This window comes from Molothrus aeneus, chromosome 3 (assembly GCF_037042795.1).
Source record: "Molothrus aeneus isolate 106 chromosome 3, BPBGC_Maene_1.0, whole genome shotgun sequence".
NCBI lineage: Eukaryota > Metazoa > Chordata > Aves > Passeriformes > Icteridae > Molothrus > Molothrus aeneus.
The window spans coordinates 7,602,496-7,621,373 of record NC_089648.1 but is presented as its reverse complement, the minus strand read 5'-3'; the positions used below and the strand labels follow the sequence as shown (position 1 = coordinate 7,621,373).

General features: G+C 44.9%; 1 protein-coding gene across 1 annotated transcript; it reads right to left on the bottom strand.

Annotated features, from left to right (window-relative positions):
• Positions 1 to 995: 995 nt before the first annotated feature.
• Positions 996 to 18,707, bottom strand: ACBD3 (acyl-CoA binding domain containing 3). Its single transcript, XM_066546205.1, has 8 exons — positions 18,455 to 18,707; positions 11,286 to 11,427; positions 10,127 to 10,267; positions 9,259 to 9,417; positions 7,691 to 7,865; positions 4,831 to 5,023; positions 3,893 to 4,177; positions 996 to 3,079 (listed from the first exon to the last, which is right to left on the bottom strand). The coding sequence occupies exons 1-8, from the start codon at positions 18,705 to 18,707 to the stop codon at positions 2,868 to 2,870; spliced, it is 1,560 nt and encodes a 519-aa protein (XP_066402302.1). The 3' UTR covers positions 996 to 2,867.
• Positions 18,708 to 18,878: the final 171 nt, after the last annotated feature.

The following is an 18,878-nucleotide window of genomic DNA, read 5'->3' as shown; positions in this document are numbered from 1 at the left end:
TCTCCATTTCTATCATCTCTATCTCTATCTCAATCTCATCTCCATCTCTATCATCTCTATCTCTATCTCTATCATCTCCATCTCTATCATCTCTATCTCTATCTCCAGATCTATCTCTATCTCACTCCATCACAGCTTTATCTGCAGTCACCCAGTTCACCCCACATTGGGTTCCTGCAGGCTTTGCTGTGGCACCTGGTGCCACTGCCAGTGACTCTGCCCATCACACAAAGTGTTTGCAGTAACTCCTGTGGAAGGGAGCTGCCCAAAGAGAGCTGTGAGGAGCACAGTGCTTCCCTTCCAACTGGGGAAAGGGGAATTTATACATGCAGGACAGGTAAAATAGGCTCAGCTGGGGCAGGCTTGCTGCTGTAATTGCTTTGGTTTTCAACACACTTGCACATTTTGTGTGAAATTAGCGTGCAGCATACCCAGCCTGTGGCACACTGAACTTCTCAGCATCTTGCTTCTCATAGCACAGCACTTGCTTTGCTCTCTCTCTGAAGAGAATTCTGCTCCCCAGGTGAACAGGGACCAAATTAGGGCACATCCTGGCCTCAGCTCCAGGATAAGCTGCTCACCAGCAGCAGCAGCTAAGCAGTAAAAAGTGACTGACACAAACCTCAGCATAAGTTGCCTTTTTGCCTCTAGCTCCTTGCTTTTCTTCTTGTTCACTCTAAACTGTCCTGCCCTCCAGGTGAGGGACTGCAGGACTCTTTTGGAGGAGAGAGCTTACAGGTTTCAGCTGCCCACATCCAACCCCTTCTGCTACCCCTGAAAACCCAAAGAGACCCTGCAGCTCAGGCTGGGCTCTCCCAGTACTGACAGAGGGCCCCATGCAGGGAGCCAGAGACATTCCTGGGCAGAGCCTCTGACCACAGGGGGAGCATGGTGCTGCACCTCTGGACATGGGAGAGATGATGACAAGCTTATCTGAGCTCCAGAGCCATACACAGCAATTCCAAGGTTTGCAAATTAATAAAAAGCCAACAGCATTACAGATAAATGTCTTTTAATTAGGATTAAATACTATCTCAAGGTATCTTGAAATCGCACTTGTACTGTACTATCAACAGCCAGAGGCAATAAAAAAAAAAGTCTGAAAATGTAGAAGTTCTAGCATCCAACACATGACAGTAAGTGCTGCCATTTAAAGCAACAAACACCGCTCCCAAGAACAGATATTCTTAAAGGAAGAAGTTGTAACATTTTTGTATGGACAAAAAAAAACCAAAAAAAAAGTAATTTGAAGACCAGAAGAAATATATTAGTGCCTGCCTTTTTAAAAGGGTTTTTTTTTTGTTGTTTTCTTTTTTTTTTTTTACATTAAATACAGTTTTCTTTAAAAGCAAGGTACTTTCTAAATTCATGGTTTATATACTGTATGTACACAAGAGCAGAACATTGTACAGTGTTTTTGGATAAAGCAGCACTAACTAGCTGTAAGCTGGTAAGGTGTTGCTGACCCAAAAAGCAAGATGACAAGTGAAGCACTCTAGGAGAAGTATCTCCGTGGTTGGTATGAGCAAAGGAAAGTATCATGTATGTACAAAGTGACCGTTCACACAAACCCTGCCAGCCCAGCATCATTTGCCATGGAACTGCTCATGCTGCAGCTGATCAGTGGGAGCCTGACTGCAAGAGCTGGTCTGAGACCCAAAGCAACCATTTCCCTCCAGTAACAAAGTGCATCACCCATGCAGAGAGCACTTGCACAAATTATTATTGCAACAGGCACCCCTGGGCTCTGGGGAGAGGATTCTTACTGCAGCCTCAAGCCAAGGGACACCTGCACTGCTTTTTCACTTTAGGAAATACCAAATGCCCCAAACCAAACCAAGTGAAACTGAGGTTAAAGCTACCTTAAGGATCTGTATGTGCACCCGGCCTTTCTGCCCACAGCTACCAATTAAAGCAGAAAGTTTGCACCCCACTATCACCAGTTCAGACTAAAAAGGAGTGGCAGTGATTTCCATCATTAGTGCAACATTAACTCCTATACTCTGTCAAACTGACTGACTGCTCTCCAGGTGCACAACATGTGTATTCAGGTCTTACAAAACTGCTTTCAAGTTGGTAGCCTTGTCGTTTTTTTAGTCTACCCCATTAAAAACCCCATTAAACTCAGGAGCAGTCTGTGTCCTGTTCAAAGTTAACTGCCTCAAAATATGACTTTTATTCTAGGGTTATCAGTGGGGCAGAGATGAAGGTTCTTCTTGTTACACATACTTTTGAACATCATTCAGCTTATGCCTTCAGAAGAGGTTGTTTGCTGTACTTTCAGGACATTGTTCATCCTTGCCTTACACACTACACTGCTTTAAGGAACTGAATGGTTCTTCTTTGATGAGGACAGAAGTGAGACAACTTGTTTCTAAACTGCATAAACTCAAAGTTTCAAGTTTTAATGGTGTAAAAAATCTGACATTCAATTACAGTTAAGAGAAACTTGCTACACAGCAAACTGCATCCAAATCTACCAGTTACTGATGGGACCTTTAAATTAACCATCAACGAGTTATTCAAGGCATCCAGACCTGGAAACATCAGATCACCCAGCCAGTGAGCCAGCACCTCCCTCCCCCTTTTTCATGAGGCTTTAACAAGTGCAATGGATGTGACCTCAGCACTGGAGCCAATGGCTCCAATCCCCAAAAAGGTTAGGGAGATCCTGTGTTAAGCCCAATGCAATATGCATTAGTGTCATGGAGCAGGAAGATCCCAGTGTCTACTTGTTAAAAGTTCACACAAACCATACAGATACAGACAGGATGAAACACAGACTCAAAAGGATCCATTATGCTTGAAGAAAATTCCAAATAAAATGACATCTTCTGCACAGCCCAGCCTCAGACACAGCCACACCTTTATCTAGTATAATAAACTCTGTAGTAAACTGTTTTTGACCTCCATAGAGAGTAGGAGTTGTCAAATTTAAGAAGATAAACTCCTCTCCCTGGGTACTGGTGGCTGCCAGCATACACTTCTTCGTGACAGTCTCGTCTGTACACAGGCACTATTTCATCTAGCTGAGGCTTGTTGGCATTCTTTTTGGCTTTTTCTTCACTGCTGGTATTTTCTGCAAGGGAAAAAAAAAAGAGGTGTCAGTGAACATGGGTGGATGCTTTATGAAGGCAAGTCAGCCTAATCTCTAGGGGACAGAGCCCTCTTTGTCAGTTCAGGAATGAGAGGAGTCACAGGGATTCATACCAAGGCTGGGGCTGAAGCACCCAGAAGCAGGAGGAACAGCAAGCATGCTCACTTTATCATGATTTTAGCAGTTTGATATTAAAACTCCCCACACCCATCTCCCCAGCCCAGCCAGGTCAGTTTGTGGAGATGCCAAACTCCAGTTTTCAGTACCATAATCACCCACCACTGATGTGCCATTACTTGGTAGTGACTCCCAAAAAACCACAGCTTCCTAGGTCAGGGCAGCTCCTTCCAAGCAATCACATGCCCATTTCAAAACATTTTTGTGATGGTATGCTGGACTCCTCCACAGGCAAAGGCTGTGACCTGTGTCTCAGCCACTGGCAGGACTTGCTCTCTGAGGCTGTTTTGCTGTTTTTCCTCAAGGAAACTTCCTCCCTAGAAACACCTCTTGAACAGCAGGACAGGATTGTTCCCAAGGTTTCAGAGCTCTGTCACACCATGGGTTTCAGTTTACTCAAGAGCTGACTCAGGAAAAGGATTTCCCCAGCCTCAGCTGCTTTGGGTCTGTGACCCAAGGAGGGGACTGAAGTTATTGCAGAACTGCAGCTGCAATTGAAAATTGAAATCATGACTGCAGCCAGATGGAAGCCAGGGAAAGCAGGAGATTCCACAAGACCATCACTGGGGGTTTCCCTCACAGCAAAGCCCGACAGTTTACAGACATTAGCATGCTTACCTTCCTCTTCCTCCTCATCATCACTGGACTCGCTGACATGCACACTGACTGCAGTATTAGGGGAGTCTGTCCATTCAAAATACACCCCAAAACCAATGTCATAATTGTCTGTAGCAAACTCCCAAAAGAGGTAGGACCCCTCCTCATGAGTTGGGACTCTGACTGTGACCACTTCTCCTCGGCCCACTGTGATCACAGAGTCTGCATCCTGACGGATTTTCTCCTTGAAGTCTTTGATCTGGGGTCGTGTCCACATGGATGGGGCAGCAATCACTGGGACAGAGTCTGGAGACAGGGCAGGAAATACTCCAGTTAGGCTTTGTTGCAGTTATTTATGCTGCATCCTTAAGTGTGTGCCTTGTTAGCACTTGAGGGCCCCAAGCATTAAAGTTGCTTCCAGGTGATTTTTTTTCCAACAGAAGAAGTTAAGTTTCAGCTCTGAAAGGATGCATGAACCAATGCAAACTAAATGCTACCAATTCACCCATCCAGTACATTGAAAGCCTATGCACAAAAGCCTCAGAAGGTAAAAGTACTGCTACAGGTGACAGGTTATACTGCACAGAATCCTCTACTAGAAGATCTTTAAACAGCTCTGACCCACTTCAAATGAAACTGAGCATATTTCTGCCCAGAACAGCTTTCTGCTAGAACTTTTATGCCCCTTTCCTTCAAGTCTAGAGTGACAGGAGGTTCTGGATCCCATCAACTTTGCTGAAATGCTTTTGCTGCCTCCTCTTTCCCTCCCCTCCCAAAGCTGAGCTCTGCCTATGCAATATTATCCTCCCATCAGAGACAGCAGCCCCAGGAATCAAACCCAGCTTTTCCACAGGCAAATGAAGCCAAACAAAGAACCACAGTAACCCTACTTAAGACACCTGAACCCCAAGAAAGGCTTTTGCTATTTATTTTTAAGTAAGAAATTCAGCTAGTCCCACCTTTTGGTCCATTCTCCAGTGCTTCTTCCAAAACCTCTGGATCCAACTCCTTTTCAGGGCTGTCTGCATGTGCACTGGCCTGCCCATTAATGGATGGGGTGTCCCCTGGGGCAGGGCTGTTCACCTTTGATGCAGTAGTCAGGGGTGTCCCTGTTGCTGCCACCACTGCATCCTGCTGCTTCTGTAAAGCTGCCTAAAACAACAGGAATTTAAGTCAAGTACAACCAAACCCTCCCAAGATGCCAGTTTTATACCTTCCAGCAGAAGGTATAAAGACAATTTAACCCTTTGACCCAAAAGCAGCACACATTAACCAGTTACATCTGCTCAGTCCCAAGGGATGGGAAGTCACTTGGTTCTAGGCTGGTGGATACAACCTGAACAAAAGAAAATTCAACTTTCAAATGAATTATGGTACACACAAACTCTTGCACTTAACTATGGAAGCTTTTCATTGCTGTAACATTTCTATCAAAGTTGGAAGTGTGACTTGTTTGCTGTTTTTTGTTTCTTTTCTTTTGTTGGGTTTGGGTTTTTTTTGGGGGGTTTTTTTGGGTTTGTTTTTTTTTTTTGCTGGCTGGAAGGGTTCCATCCAGCCTGAGCTCACCCAGCTCTAAAAAGAGATGACTATTGAAGGTCTATTAGCTACTTGCCAATTTATGAATCAAACAGAGAACTCTCTTTGAGCAACTTCCCTGTCCCTTGTTACCTGCTCAGAGAGACAACACAGGCTTATTTTTTTTGGGACAGGGAAAAGATATAAGTGACAGTGGCACTTTAAAGGATAACCTAATCATCACAAGATTTTGATGAGCAAATGGAATATAGGTGTCCTGCAGGAATATGAAGACAATATAGAAAAAATATCAGTTAAGATTTCAAATTTAAGCAATTGCACAGATGCTGTCCAGATTTCACTGTCTAGTACAGCAGTTTTGTGCACGGAGAGAAAGGTGCTGTGAACTTTTCTACATTGCTATTGCAGAGAGCCTTTCCAAGATTATTGCATCAGAAGCTGATCTGTAAGCAGAACAGCACTTCCTAACTGCACTAACAGATCCCAGTGCACCTGACTCACAGGCATCCAAATAAAGTATTCCTCAGAAGTGTTACAGAAGCTACATGAGGGAAGCCCAAAGAGTAATTATAACAGGGCAGAGAGTCTCTGACTGTCCTACACCACCTCAGCTCCATCCAGTCGTGGTTTGGCTTAGAAGGGAGTTATAAAGATCACCCAGTTCCACACCCCTGCCATGGGAATGGACACCTTCCACTAGCCCAGGCTGCTCAAAGCTCCATCAGACCTGGCCATGAACCTTTCCTGGGATGAGGGGCATTGCTGAACTTCATGAGGTTCACACGGCTCCCTGCCTTGGACATTTCTTTACTGAGAGCATCAGCCTCCACAAAATACAAACTACCTAAATCACTTACTGAACTGTAGGTCTTTAGCTCAAGTACAGAGCTCAGGCTGGCAGCTACAGCCTGTCCTCCCACCCAAATCATCAGCAGCTTTTTGCAGGCAAGCAACTTCACCAGGAATTAGTGTGTGATGAAGTCAGGCAGTAGGAGCAGTAGGAGAGAGAAGTCAGCCGTGCTCAGGCTGGCAGGGAGAAGCAACCTCCAAGCCAGCAGTGATGCTACAGTGCTGCATAAGCACTGATCTTCAGGAGAGTCACCTGAAGAGGTCTGTTTGTGGTATTTATATTTTTTAAAAACTAATTTTTTGTTTAGGATTTTTCTCTTGGGAAGCTGAGACGCTTTAGAGGAAAAAAACCCCAACAATTATTATCTCATTTGCTTCTTTTGTGTTGTGTTCATGTGTAAAATGTGTTTAGAAATTGTTTGTTTACAGGTAATTGTTTAATTAGTTGTAAGTGTGAGTTGTTTTAACTCATTAACTAAGTTATTAGTACTGTAAGTATTAACTGTAAGTTATTAGTTATTATTAGTTATTAACTGTTAGTAATTAGTACTAAGCTGTGTTAGGATTCTAAAAAGAGTTACAAGTTTTTATTATTATCTTTTTAGCATTCAGTAAGTATTTTTTTGTATTCTTTAGTATAGTATAGTATTCCTTTATAAAATATAGTATTATAAAGTAATAAATTAACCTCCTAAATACATAGAGTCAAATGCATCATTCCTGCCTTTGTTGGGGTATTCCTTGCAAATACAATATCTGTTCATGCTCAGAGGCACTGGTGTGTCATTAAATTACACACACACATCACCAACACTGCAGCAGAGCAGCTCACATTTCATCTCTAATAATTATATTGAACCAAGTCATTAGTAAAGAATGCTTAGTGTTCTCTTAATTAACAGCTGCTTCAGAAAACTACTCCAAGAGATGAAACAAATAAAGGGGCTTTGGTGTTTGACTCTGAAGCAGCATTAGTCACTAGCAGGGTAGCTCTCCCTGTGGCAATTATCTTTCCAAGGAGATAACAGCAGACAAGTTAATGTATCCCAGTGACAGCCTGGGACACAGAGCCTACAATTCCCAGTGACACAGAGCCCAGATTTCCCAGTGACAGCCTGGGACACAGAGCCCACATTCCCCAGTGACACAGAGCCCAGGTTCCCCAGTGACAGCCTGGGTGACAGAGCCCATGTTCCCTTCCCCAGTGACACAAAGCCCAGATTCTCGGTGACAGCCTGGGAGACACAGAGCCCACAATTCCCAGTGACAGCCTGGGGGACACAGAGCCCAGGTTCCCAGGGACACAGAGCCCAGGTTCCCCAGTGACAGCCTGGGACACAGAGCCCAGGTTCCCAGGGACACAGAGCCCACGCTCCCCAGGGACACAGAGCCCACGCTCCCCAGGGACACAGAGCCCAGGCTGCCCAGCCATACCTGCTGCTGTGCCAGCTGCACCTGGTAGAGCTGCTGCATGTACTGCTGGTAGTGCTGCTCCTGGAGCTGGCGGATGAGGAGCTGCTGCTGCTCGAAGTTGCCGGGGTACTGCTGTGCCGCGTACTGCTGGAACTGCACGGCCGTCTGCGAGTTCAGCGCTGCCATGATCTGCTGCCTGCACAGCACACACAGCACACACCTCAGCCACAGCCCAGGCACTGGGAAAGCCCTGCACTGAGCTGCCTCTGAGGCCACTTACAGCTCTTCATGCCACCCTGCAAAAGCCAATTAAAATGAATCTGCGTAATGGACCGGAACCCAGAGCTAAGGCAGACGTGTGAGCTTTGCCTAAAAATACACTGAGAACATAAAGAAGGAAGCAACGTTGTCTACCCATTGTTTGGAAACATCCAATGTTAAAACAACCATAATTTCAATCTGCAGTCTGATAAAGAGGTAGTGCTACACAAAAGCCTCATGACTAAATTTATCAAACAAGCCAGTTGGAAAAATCCACATATGCTTTTTGCAGAAACCATCCTTCCAGCAGACCTCCTATAAATATTGGTAGGAACAAACCTGCTGCACCAATGCTTTTTGGTGAATCTAAGAAAAACACACCACATTACTATCTTAGTTTTCCTGGTCAGTATGCAAAAAAACACAAAAAACATGACTGAAGTGGATTAATTCAGGAAGAACAACAAAAAAAATGCTGCCAGATGGGGCATCTGCATCTCCAGTAAACTCAACTGCTGAAACTTCAGGAGGAACACATGGGCTACATATACACAGGCTGTTTTTCTCCTCTCTCCAAAGAACTAACAGAAATCCTATGGCAAAATGACAAGACAGGTCAAGGGCCTCTCTCATGTTACATCCATCAGTGACCAGCTATCAGTGTTTCAGAGGAAGGAAGAAGCATCACACAACTGCAAGAAAAATTCTTGCCTTCTCACTCTTCTTCCATCCCCAAAAACCATGTTCTAAAGCACCAGTATTAGACTGGTCTAATATCCCAAAGAGCAGGATTTACTGCTTTTCAGCAAACTATGACCAGTTTAGATACACTTGGTACCCACATTCATTTTCTGTCTAAACTCTTTATCTCTGTAACCTGCTATGACCACTTAATACACAACTCCCATTCATGTGAAAAACCCTCTCAACTTCAAGGCATACCACACTTGTTACTTAGCACTGTGCAACACATTCTATTGTATATATAAATTTATGTCTGTCTCTTACACTCCTCTGGCTCTCACCACGTTAAACAAGCAGCAAAACGTGGGGTTGAATTATTTGCTCCCTTCTTGAACCCACTACACAGCGAGCATTGGATCTACTTCAGAGACACCCCCTGCAAAGACATTTTTATGGTGGAAAATAGTTGCTGACTGATGCGGAACAGCTTTACCATTCCCTTAAATATTACATGTGCAAAGGCAGATCTGTGTTTCCAGCATCTGGATGTGATGGGAACAATGAAATATAATTAGAACTGTGTATTCCAATTGTCTCAAATGCATGGCAGCTATTTTCTTTTAAGTGTTGTTTGCAGTACTCACTTCTGCTGCTCCATCCGAAGCCGTTCCTCCTCTATTCTCCTCCTCTCCTCCTCTTCCCTCCTCAGTCTCTCCTCCTCTTCCCTCCTCCGTTTTTCTTCTTCCTTTTGTAACCGCTCCCGCTCCTCCTCCTCACGCCGCCTCCGCTCTTCCTCTTCTCTCCTGCAACAGCCACTCAATGAGCCATTCCAGCACTCCCACAATCCTAGGATGAGTTATTTTCAACATGCTGTAACCTTCTGCCTGCCCACTTGAGGCTTTTTGTCTGGTACCATCTCCTCATACTTAAACTGGCCTGGAGAAGTGTCTTACTGGACACACACACCAAAAAAAAATCAGATTATTGCAGTTTTATTGCTCTCAGCAGCATGACAAAGGTAAATCCTGTGCTACAATTTGATATTCATGCTAACCTGTTACTATGCCACCTGTATTGCAGAAAAAATTGCCTGGAAGCTTTAAACACATTTTTCAAGCATTCACACATGTTCAATAGTTATGTGGATACTATGGTTTAATAGTAGCAATAATAAGGCAGCCTTTATCAAGCTGCTAATCCATATTAGAAGTTTAAAACTGACAATTTAATATTCTCTGTATATTTAGTCCACAGACATATTGGGACAGACATTCTGTGAAGCATTTCTTCTTAAGCAGATGACAGTATAAACAAAATTCTTAAAACTCCTAAAAAAACCACCCATTACTGGCAAAGTAAAAAGGCTTAAAGAGATCAAATGGTACCACAGCCACCTACATTTCAAGCATTTCCCTTCCCAAGACAACTCCAACCTCAGCTAGCTGTGATACTGTCTGCAGGCCAAGAGTTACACACTGCATAGCTGCCAATTCCAAAGCACCCAAATGTTACCTTTTCTTCTCTTGCTCTTCTTTCTCTATCTTGTGGGAAGTGACATACGTTGAGAACAAGTGGCAGCACCTATGTAGGAGCTTGACAAATTCTGTCATAGCTTTTTGCTTTGACATGTTTCCAAGGGCAGCCCATTCCTTCCTGAGAGAGAGAATTCAGCTGAAATAACAGACTCAACTCTTTTTAAGCCAGTAGTGAGCACTGACAACCCAGCAAATAAAAAAAGTTGGAAGACCAGGAACCAAACATTATCATTTGCAGTTTCAGAGAACCAACAACTTCTTCCCAAAGACAGTAAAATGTTCTCTTCTCCCTGCACAATGTTCTCTTTTCTTCTGTCTTTCAAATAGACATAGCTCTTACATGAAATTTCATACATCCCATCAACCCTACTTGAAATTCTGAGCTATGTCCAAAAACTTCCCAGCTACAAGTGAACCTGAAGTAGTTTTTCAATCTCCTTCCACTCTAGTTTGTAGAAAAAAAAAGTATGCATTTTCCTGAATGAACAAACATGGTAACAACTATTGATTAGAGCACTTCAGATAGTTGAAAGAAACAGCCTTGTTCTTTCCAAGAAAAGCTGCATCCTTTTGTGCAAAAGCAGTGCACTGGATCCACCTCAGAGAAGCCACTGCTGTCTTGCACACTGCCTCCACTCTAGAACACTCAAAAGAGCAACAATGAACACGAGCAGTGCAGCCTGAGCTGCAAGCAACACAAGACACACACCTTAGACTCCCCAGGTCTCATAAAAGATTTACTCAGGGTTTGAATGCACCAGGTTTTAATTTTCTGACGACAGAAATTAGCTTTGGTGTTAGGACAAGCTGTGATGAATGCTTCTACCGTTGGCAAAAGCCTTGGCCTGCTGTAGCCACGGTGTGGAGTTTGGATGAAACATGGGCCTGCACATTAATGCATTATGAGAGACTGGAGTGTCAGCAGAGCAGCTTCTAGTGTGGTTGAAAAAAAAAAAAATCCCAATAATCTTCTGTTAGTTCCTGTACTGAACTGTGACTCACACCTCTTACATGTATTTGAAGAGGCCACTTTCACTTTCCACTTGAGATAACATAACCCACACACTTGTAGAAATTGGATGATCTCCTCACAGGAAAAGCAGGGTTAAGACCAACAAAAGCACCAGCCCTTTTACCTTCTATCATTCCCCAGCACATCAAAGAATCCAACTTCAGGGCAAGTGTCAGGGTTGTAAGGTCCCAGCAGAACCTGCTTGTGCAGTGCCACCAGTTTGAGCTTTTCTTCATATGTTGGGTGAAAGGCTTTGCCATCTTTTTCTGCAGGGAAAAAAAATAAAGAAATGTTCACTGTTGTGATTAATTAAACACAGAATATGAATGAGTATGTTGCATAACCATTACCATGATTTCCATCATAAAAAAAGAGAAAAAAAAGTCGAGTCACAAAAGGGTAGACAAATTGAGTCAGTTCTATTTAAAATATAGATCTGTCCAGAAGAAACACATCTACTTCAGCTAATGAAAACTTCAGTGTGGAGTGCTTTGCATCCCACTATCTACAGTCAGTCATCACATAGATATTTACATTAATTTGTTGAACATCACACCATATGGATCTAGATCTCCAAAATATTTAAAAACCTCAACTGAATTCAAATGTGTCTGCCAAGTCTACTCTGGTGTGCATAGGAAGGATTTCCATAAAGAAAGACGTGATGTTAGCTTTATAAACTGCTCTCCTTTCATGCTCCTCACATTGATGAAAGCAGAACCACCAAGGCTGAAGGCAAGGAGGGCTGCAGAGAGGAAAAATTAAGAATCAAGGAGAGTTTTCCTTGGCCAAGGCAGCTGGAACAGCCCCTCACAATGAAAAGCCTTGCAGCTGACTCCATCAGCTCCAACACATACAGTGAACTCTGACAATAAGAAGGCAACATAAGCCTGAAAATGTTCCAGTGGCTCCACAGGAACATCCTCTGAAGCATTCCCAGTTGGATCCCACCATGCTTTTACTGGTAAGAAGATAGTTGCATTGATTTAAAATTATATGTGAATTAGTCAGCTAGGACTTACCTCAACACATTGAAATTGTCAAAACAAATCAAAGAAACAGGCATTGCTGCGTGTGACTACACTGCTCATTAAGAAAAAGACATTTTTCTCAAACAGGAAAACAAATAAATAAGCACCACCTCTTTTTGGAAGGAGAAATGAGGAAGCTGCTACCAGAGGTAAAAGACAGTCACTTCCCATGACTGCACTGCTCTCCATGTAACTGGGGGCTGGGGACAAAGCTGCCACTCATTCCCAGCTCTTCTTCAGAGCAAGCCCCAAACTGAACAGTCCACACCTAAATTTCAGGCTGACACATACTGCAAAATTGCTTGGCTGGTACTTGTGAACAGTTATTAACAGGAAAAGAAGTGAATCTTACGACTAGAGAGGAAGGGAAATACCCCTACTACAGTATTGAAAAACTCAGAGCAAACACTTCTGGAAATCAGAAACAATCCCAGTGGGAAAGTGCCTGCAGGTCACAGCAAGACATTCTATTTTTGACAGACAAAGTTCAGTACATTGCTGGACTCAGTCAGCTGAAACATCAAAAGGAACTACTACATGCATGCCATTTATTTTGAAGCCACAATCAAATGATTAGGAAGGCAAATATTTAATTACTTATTATCCATTCCTAGAAGTCCACATCATTGTTGCAGAATTTCAAGTATTTGCTCTTGTCCCAGTGTCACACAGCCTTGCAGCAAATATAACTGCCAGCTTCAGAAACAGAAGCATTTCTCCCCAGAAATATCTACTTCCAAAAATATCTGGTGGGGTAGAAAAGAGGGGGGGATGTAAAAACTGAACCAGAGTTTAATCAGTGTATAAAATGAAAGGACAAGAGGCAAACTGAAGTATAAGAAATGCCACTTAAGCATTTTTATGGGGTTTTGTTTTGCTTGTTTGCTTGAAGTTGTTGGGGTTTCTTTAATGCTGTTGTTTTTTGTTTTTTAAACTGAAGAGTGCTCGAGCACTGGAACTGATGGCCCTGAGAAGTTTTTAAGCCTCCATGATTGAAGATGTTCAAAACTCAAGTGTCATGAAGCCTGAACTGAAAAGGAGGGCTAAATCTGACAATCCCCAGCAGTCCCTTCCCACCCCAAGTCTGTGATCCTTCAGGGATTCAAATCACCACATTCTGGTGAGCTTTCAACTCCTGCTCTCAGGCCTACCAAAGAGCCCTTTGGCTTTTCCTCAACTCTTCACATTTTACACTCAACTCAGAATTTGCTTATTAGGTAACCAGCACAACCATTTAGCCCAAATAAACAGCACTACTTTGAAATAATACTTAATATCCTGGGGCATCCTGCTACAAAGCAAGTCAGTTGACAAAGGTACTGCACTGAAATTCTGCCAGGCTTCTGAGCAAAGCATGATTCTCAAGGGGGTCCCTACAGCACAGTTAACTTTTCACAACCTGTGTGCCTACATCTGTCTGGCAAAACACACAGCTGTTTGCTGTACTAAACTGCTACCTAAGCCAGTTAACATCATCAGTATTTGAACTCACTCCTGAGGAGAGTTAGAGTGAAAAAACCTTCATTTCCCATGCAATGCACAGCACATCTGCATTTTCACAGAACAGAGAAGTCAGACCTCATGCCCTAATTACTGTGAGAAGACAAAATCCACATTTACAAAGAATGGTGACCCAAGGGAAGAACAACAAACAAGCTAAATAAGAGAGGGGGAAAAGACAGAGGAGAAAAATACAAGACAAGCTTTCAGTGACTTGTAGATAATGTACTCAGAAGCAAATTATCAGAAAAACGCTTGCAGCCAGTCAGACAGTGAAGTTAAGTTTCATACTAACTATTTTGCAGTTGAACTCTACAGCACAAACCACACTGTATAACCACCCCAAAGATCAGGAATTGTTGGTGTTTAACTGAACCAGAGGACCTGAATTCATCTGCAGAGTCAAATATGCCAAAAAGAGCATTAGTGTGTCTAGACAAGCAGAAGTGCCAAATGTATCCAAGCATCCGTGAAGGCGCCATTAGAGCAGGCATTACCCACACACCTCACACAGCTGGGGGAAGTGGAAGAACATCAAAGAGCTCCAGGGAACACACTGAAAATTCCAAATGCACAGCAGTGATACAGCAGCTGCACACCCTTGCCTATGCCACTGGGATCCCTGACCCAACAAGGCCAGGAAGATGCTCAGTGTTCAAGCACAACAGCAAGATGAAGCTGTTAATAGTAATGGGAGGGGTTTATGACATGTGTGGCACTGTATTACTGACATGGATCGATAAAAGCCCACAAATTTAGACACAAAGGAGTTTAAGAAATATGCTTAAGAGATTGCATTGTGCAAGATACTGTTACTGCTCTGGAAGTTCAGATTTTTTTTTCCCCATTAGAAACATGGCACACCATGCAGCACCTTCCACTCCACCTTCACCCACTCTAAATGCCTAATTCCATTGGGATAGCATTGAGTCATCCAGAAGCAGCTAGAAAACAATTTGTCAAGAGTGATTTTTCACCTCCCAGCTTTTAAAAGCAGAAGTTCCATATGTTAATTCTATTCATTTGCAACGTTTTAATGAGCTAAGACCAAAACTGAGAAGTGTGAGGACTGAACTGCTGCCTGCAGAGCCCAGTTCACTCTTACACTCCTAATCCTCCCCTCCTGAAAGTGTGTCCTGCCTCAACAGAAGAATTACTGACTGGCCCTTCCAATTAAATATGATCAAAGCACAACTTCACAAATGTAGATACATTATAGAGCTTTTCATATTCTTGACAACAAGGGCCTACTTAACTTACGAATTACAATCATACCATCAAATTAGTGCTCAAAAAAAAGAGGTCAAACAATTAATTGAGAAAGATGTTCTGCTGAGGTTGAAGATGCATTCTTGTTAGGATAAGAGGAAATAACTTAGAGCAGTCAAAGAAAATTAGAGTACTTAGCATTCCAGGAGAGCTTTTAGATACCAAAATGATATGGTTTGTGTACTGTCTGCTCAGATGTGCTGCACTGCAAATCACTTTAGACAGTGCATGAACACTTCAGGGACTGCCATATATTGAAGGTTGGGTGCAGTGGTATTTCAATGACAGGATGTGGAAAACAACAAAGCCAGGCTGATCCTGGGAGAGATTTGCTGGCAGAGCTATGCAAGCCACCCTCTCCTGCTTCAGGAGAGAGCCTGAACAGGTTACCTCCACTGGCATAACTCGTACCAGCCCAGCAAGCAGAGGAAGCCATCAGAGACACTTCTGCTGTGCCAGATGCCCCAGGGCTCACAATTACAGGCAGTCCTAGGGACAAAGAAATGTACAATGACTGTAACAGGACTGTTCTCCTCTGTACACTGGATCCAGCACAGTGGAGCTGCTTCTTAATGGCAGCCAACATGCTGGTTGACCTGCACTAGGCTTAACAGAGCAGGAAGGGAAAGAGTGCATAAGGGAAAGAAGGCTCTTGTTTCCCACAGAAAAATGGGACTGGAACGCTGTTACCATCTATTTTCTCTGCCTCTGTTATTCTGAAAAGCTCTCTTCACAAGCCATTATGAATCTTAAAAAAAAAAAAAAAAAAAAGTAAAAAGATAGTGCACATCTCCTGCACAGCCTAAGGCCTGACAGCTGAAGTGACCCAGGGTCGAGCATTTTAGATCTGCTTTAGATTTGTCTTTATCAGAGACAGAATAAAGTAGCTTTTGAGCCTCTTTAATATCCTAGCCTAGTTTCTGTTGTGTTCTGCTCATTGTTTATAGTCACTCTCACCCTGCCTCGTCTCAGCAACTCTGTTACCTGCAGTACGCCACCACTGGCAGTCACTGTAATAAGCAGTCACTGTAAAAAGCAAACTCAAAGTATTTTGATCAGATTCAACTTCTCTTGGACAAGGGTACCCCAAGAGTTACAGACAACTCAGGCTGAACACTGAAGCAGAAAAAAAGCTGCTTAACAACCAGCATAGTTTTTATAAGAATCGTCAGGAACAAGATCTCAGCACTGACCTATTAAGATGGGCCACCCTTCAGACAGATCTGTTTTCTCTTGAAGCACAGGAGGAATCCCTGTTTGCTCCTTGGCATGCACAGGGCTGCTAACCAAGCGTGCCCACTCCCACAGTTGTTCTGACAGCATGAAAATAATTTGGAAACGAGACCACTTATTTTTGGAGCTGTGCAGATATAGAACAAGCTGGCAGAATCAGTAACCCAAGTATTGCAAGCTCCTGTAGCTCCCCATCAGATCTATAAATAAAAATCTTTGTGTTATGTCACTTTAAGGAAAAAAAAATATTTACAGATGAAATGATGGGCAATGACTTTGTGTGAGTTACTCCAGCCACAAGAATAGAGAAACAAGATTTTCACTGGAAAGAATGACAACACAATTGAATGGGGAAAATTATCATCTCATGAGCACAACCATGAGTTACAAGAAATTGCAGAAGGTTAAAAAAGGAGCAGGAGTAAGCTGAAATAAGTTGGTATTAAGTTTTGATTAAAAAGAACAGCAACAACAACAACAAAAAAAATCATTGCTAAGAGAGCACAAGGGAAGGAACTGGAACCTACATACAAGTAACACCCCACAGACTTCATCATCAGAGAGGAGATAAAGCCAGAACATAAATTCTGTTAAAACGTGATATAATAGATAGAGGTTATTGCTACATAGCAACAATATAGATAAAGTCACTCACAACATGTAACTTTTGCACTGTAAACACAAGCTCACACTGTAAAAACAGGTTCCCATTGAATATTCAACCCAAGATAGAAAAAGACCACAGCTGACCAAGACAAGGAATTTGGTGCTGCAGAGACATTTCTTTCTGCATCATTAAACACAACCAGAACTCTTTTAAGCAACTTCTTTTACAGAAAGAAGACATTGAGTACAATGCTTCCACAACCCAATAAGCTCTGATACAGGAGGAAAAAAAAAATAAGATCTTATGATCCCTCATGTTTTTTACAGCTTAAAAAAAATAACACCCCTGTATATTAGCATGCTAACAAAATAACTACTCTGTGGAAGGGCATCAGAACAGAGGCAAAGAACCAGGGTTTAAGAAAACTGCTTAGAGCTTTACATGCTCCTAACAACTACCAGGTGCAGGATGTGCATTGTGAAGAAAGAAAGCTTTGTCCTTCCAGCAGTGTTTCCACCTGCCAGCAAGTGCTTGCCCTTAGAAGAGGCAGCTTCCCTGGGAGGTCATCTCACAACTGACTGCCACAAGACTGACCTTTCCAAGTGCACAGCTTGGCTTCCCTAGTGCAGGCATGAGGCTGCTCCACCTGAAGCAGTGTCTGCCTGGAAGCCACAGGAGTGACACAGTGCTGAAATGTGCTCAGCATAGTGAGCACAGCTCTTCCCCCAAAATGTGCTCAGCGTAGTGAGCACAGCTCTTCCCTCAAAATGTGCTCAGCGTAGTGAGCACAGCTCTTCCCCCAAAACTCCAGAGTCCACCTCCCCCTCCACAGTAAAGGAATGTGGCAAGGTAACTCCATCTTCCCACAGAAGCAAACCTGGCTACAGGGGATCCCAGCAAAAGCACTCCAGGTCTACACCCTGGGTATTTCACAGTTGCCTGCTGGGCTCATGGTGGCACATAGAATCATAGAATCACTTAGGCTGGAAAAGACCTGTGGCATCATCGAGTCCAACTTCTGACGGAACTCCACTGTGCCAACCAGACCATGGCACTGAGTGCCACATCCACTCTTTCCTTAAACACCTCCACGGACGGTGACTCCACCACCTCCTGGGCAGCGCATTCCAATGTCCAATCGCCCTTTTTGAGCAGAAATTCTTCGTGGTATTCAACCTGAACCTCCCCTGGCACAGCTCCAGACTGTGTCCTCTGGTCCTGGAGCAGCACAGCCAGCCCTGGAGCTGGCACGCTGAGGAGAGGGCACGGCACCTCCGGCCACGATCCGGGCAGGCAGCGGGCACGGCACCGCTCACGGCGAGCGCTCCTCGCCCACCTCCAAGAGCTTTCCCTTGCCGTGGCACCGGCCCGGAGCTCCATCGCTCCGGTTTCAGGCGGGCTGCCGCACACCCACCTCCGGCCGTGCCACACCGCGGCCCGGGGCAGCCTCTGCTCCCGCCCCGGCTCACGGCCGGCATCAGGCAGGGACACGCTGCTCGCCCCGGCACACCGAGCCCTCCTGCGGAGCCCCCCGCGGCTCTCGGGGCACCCGGGGCTCGGCCTGACCCCGCAGGGCGATGCCGCCCGGGGCTCCCCGGTGCCGGTAGCTGCCCCGGTTCCGGGGGCGGGGGGGGCGGTGCGGGCCGGGCTCACCTTTGAAGAAGCGCAGCGCCAGCCCGTAGAGCTCCTCCAGCGCGAAGCCCCAGCGCCGCTCCAGGCTCAGCGCCGCCTCCTCCGCCGCCTCGCCGCCGGCCTCCGCCGCGGAGCCGGGGCCCGCTCGGCCCCGCCCCGCCGCCGGCTCGGCCGGCGCCGGCCGCGCTTCGCAGGGCGGCACCTCGGCGTTGGGGCTCAGCGTCAGCCCGTCCACCGAGACCTCGAGCCGGTCCGAGCTCAGCACCGCCGCCATCCTCCTCCGCCGCCGGCGCCTCCCACCCGCTCTCCGCCTCCTGCTCCGCTGCGGCGGCCACGTCCCGACTTCCCGTCCCCTCCGACCCGGATCTTCCGGGCCCGCCCGCGGCCCCGCCCCGGCCCGCCCCGCGGCAGCCGGGCCGCGGCAGGCACCGGGCCGGGGACGGGG

Coding starts and splice junctions, on each gene's coding strand:
- ACBD3 (XM_066546205.1), bottom strand. CDS start 18,707: ATGGCGGCGGTGCTGAGCTCGGACCGGCTCGAGGTCTCGGTGGACGGG. Junction 9,418..10,126: donor GAAGAGCAAGAGAAGAAAAG/GTAACATTTGGG, acceptor TGGCTGTTGCAG/GAGAGAAGAGGAAGAGCGGA. Junction 5,024..7,690: donor TGCAGCTGGCACAGCAGCAG/GTATGGCTGGGC, acceptor CTGTTGTTTTAG/GCAGCTTTACAGAAGCAGCA.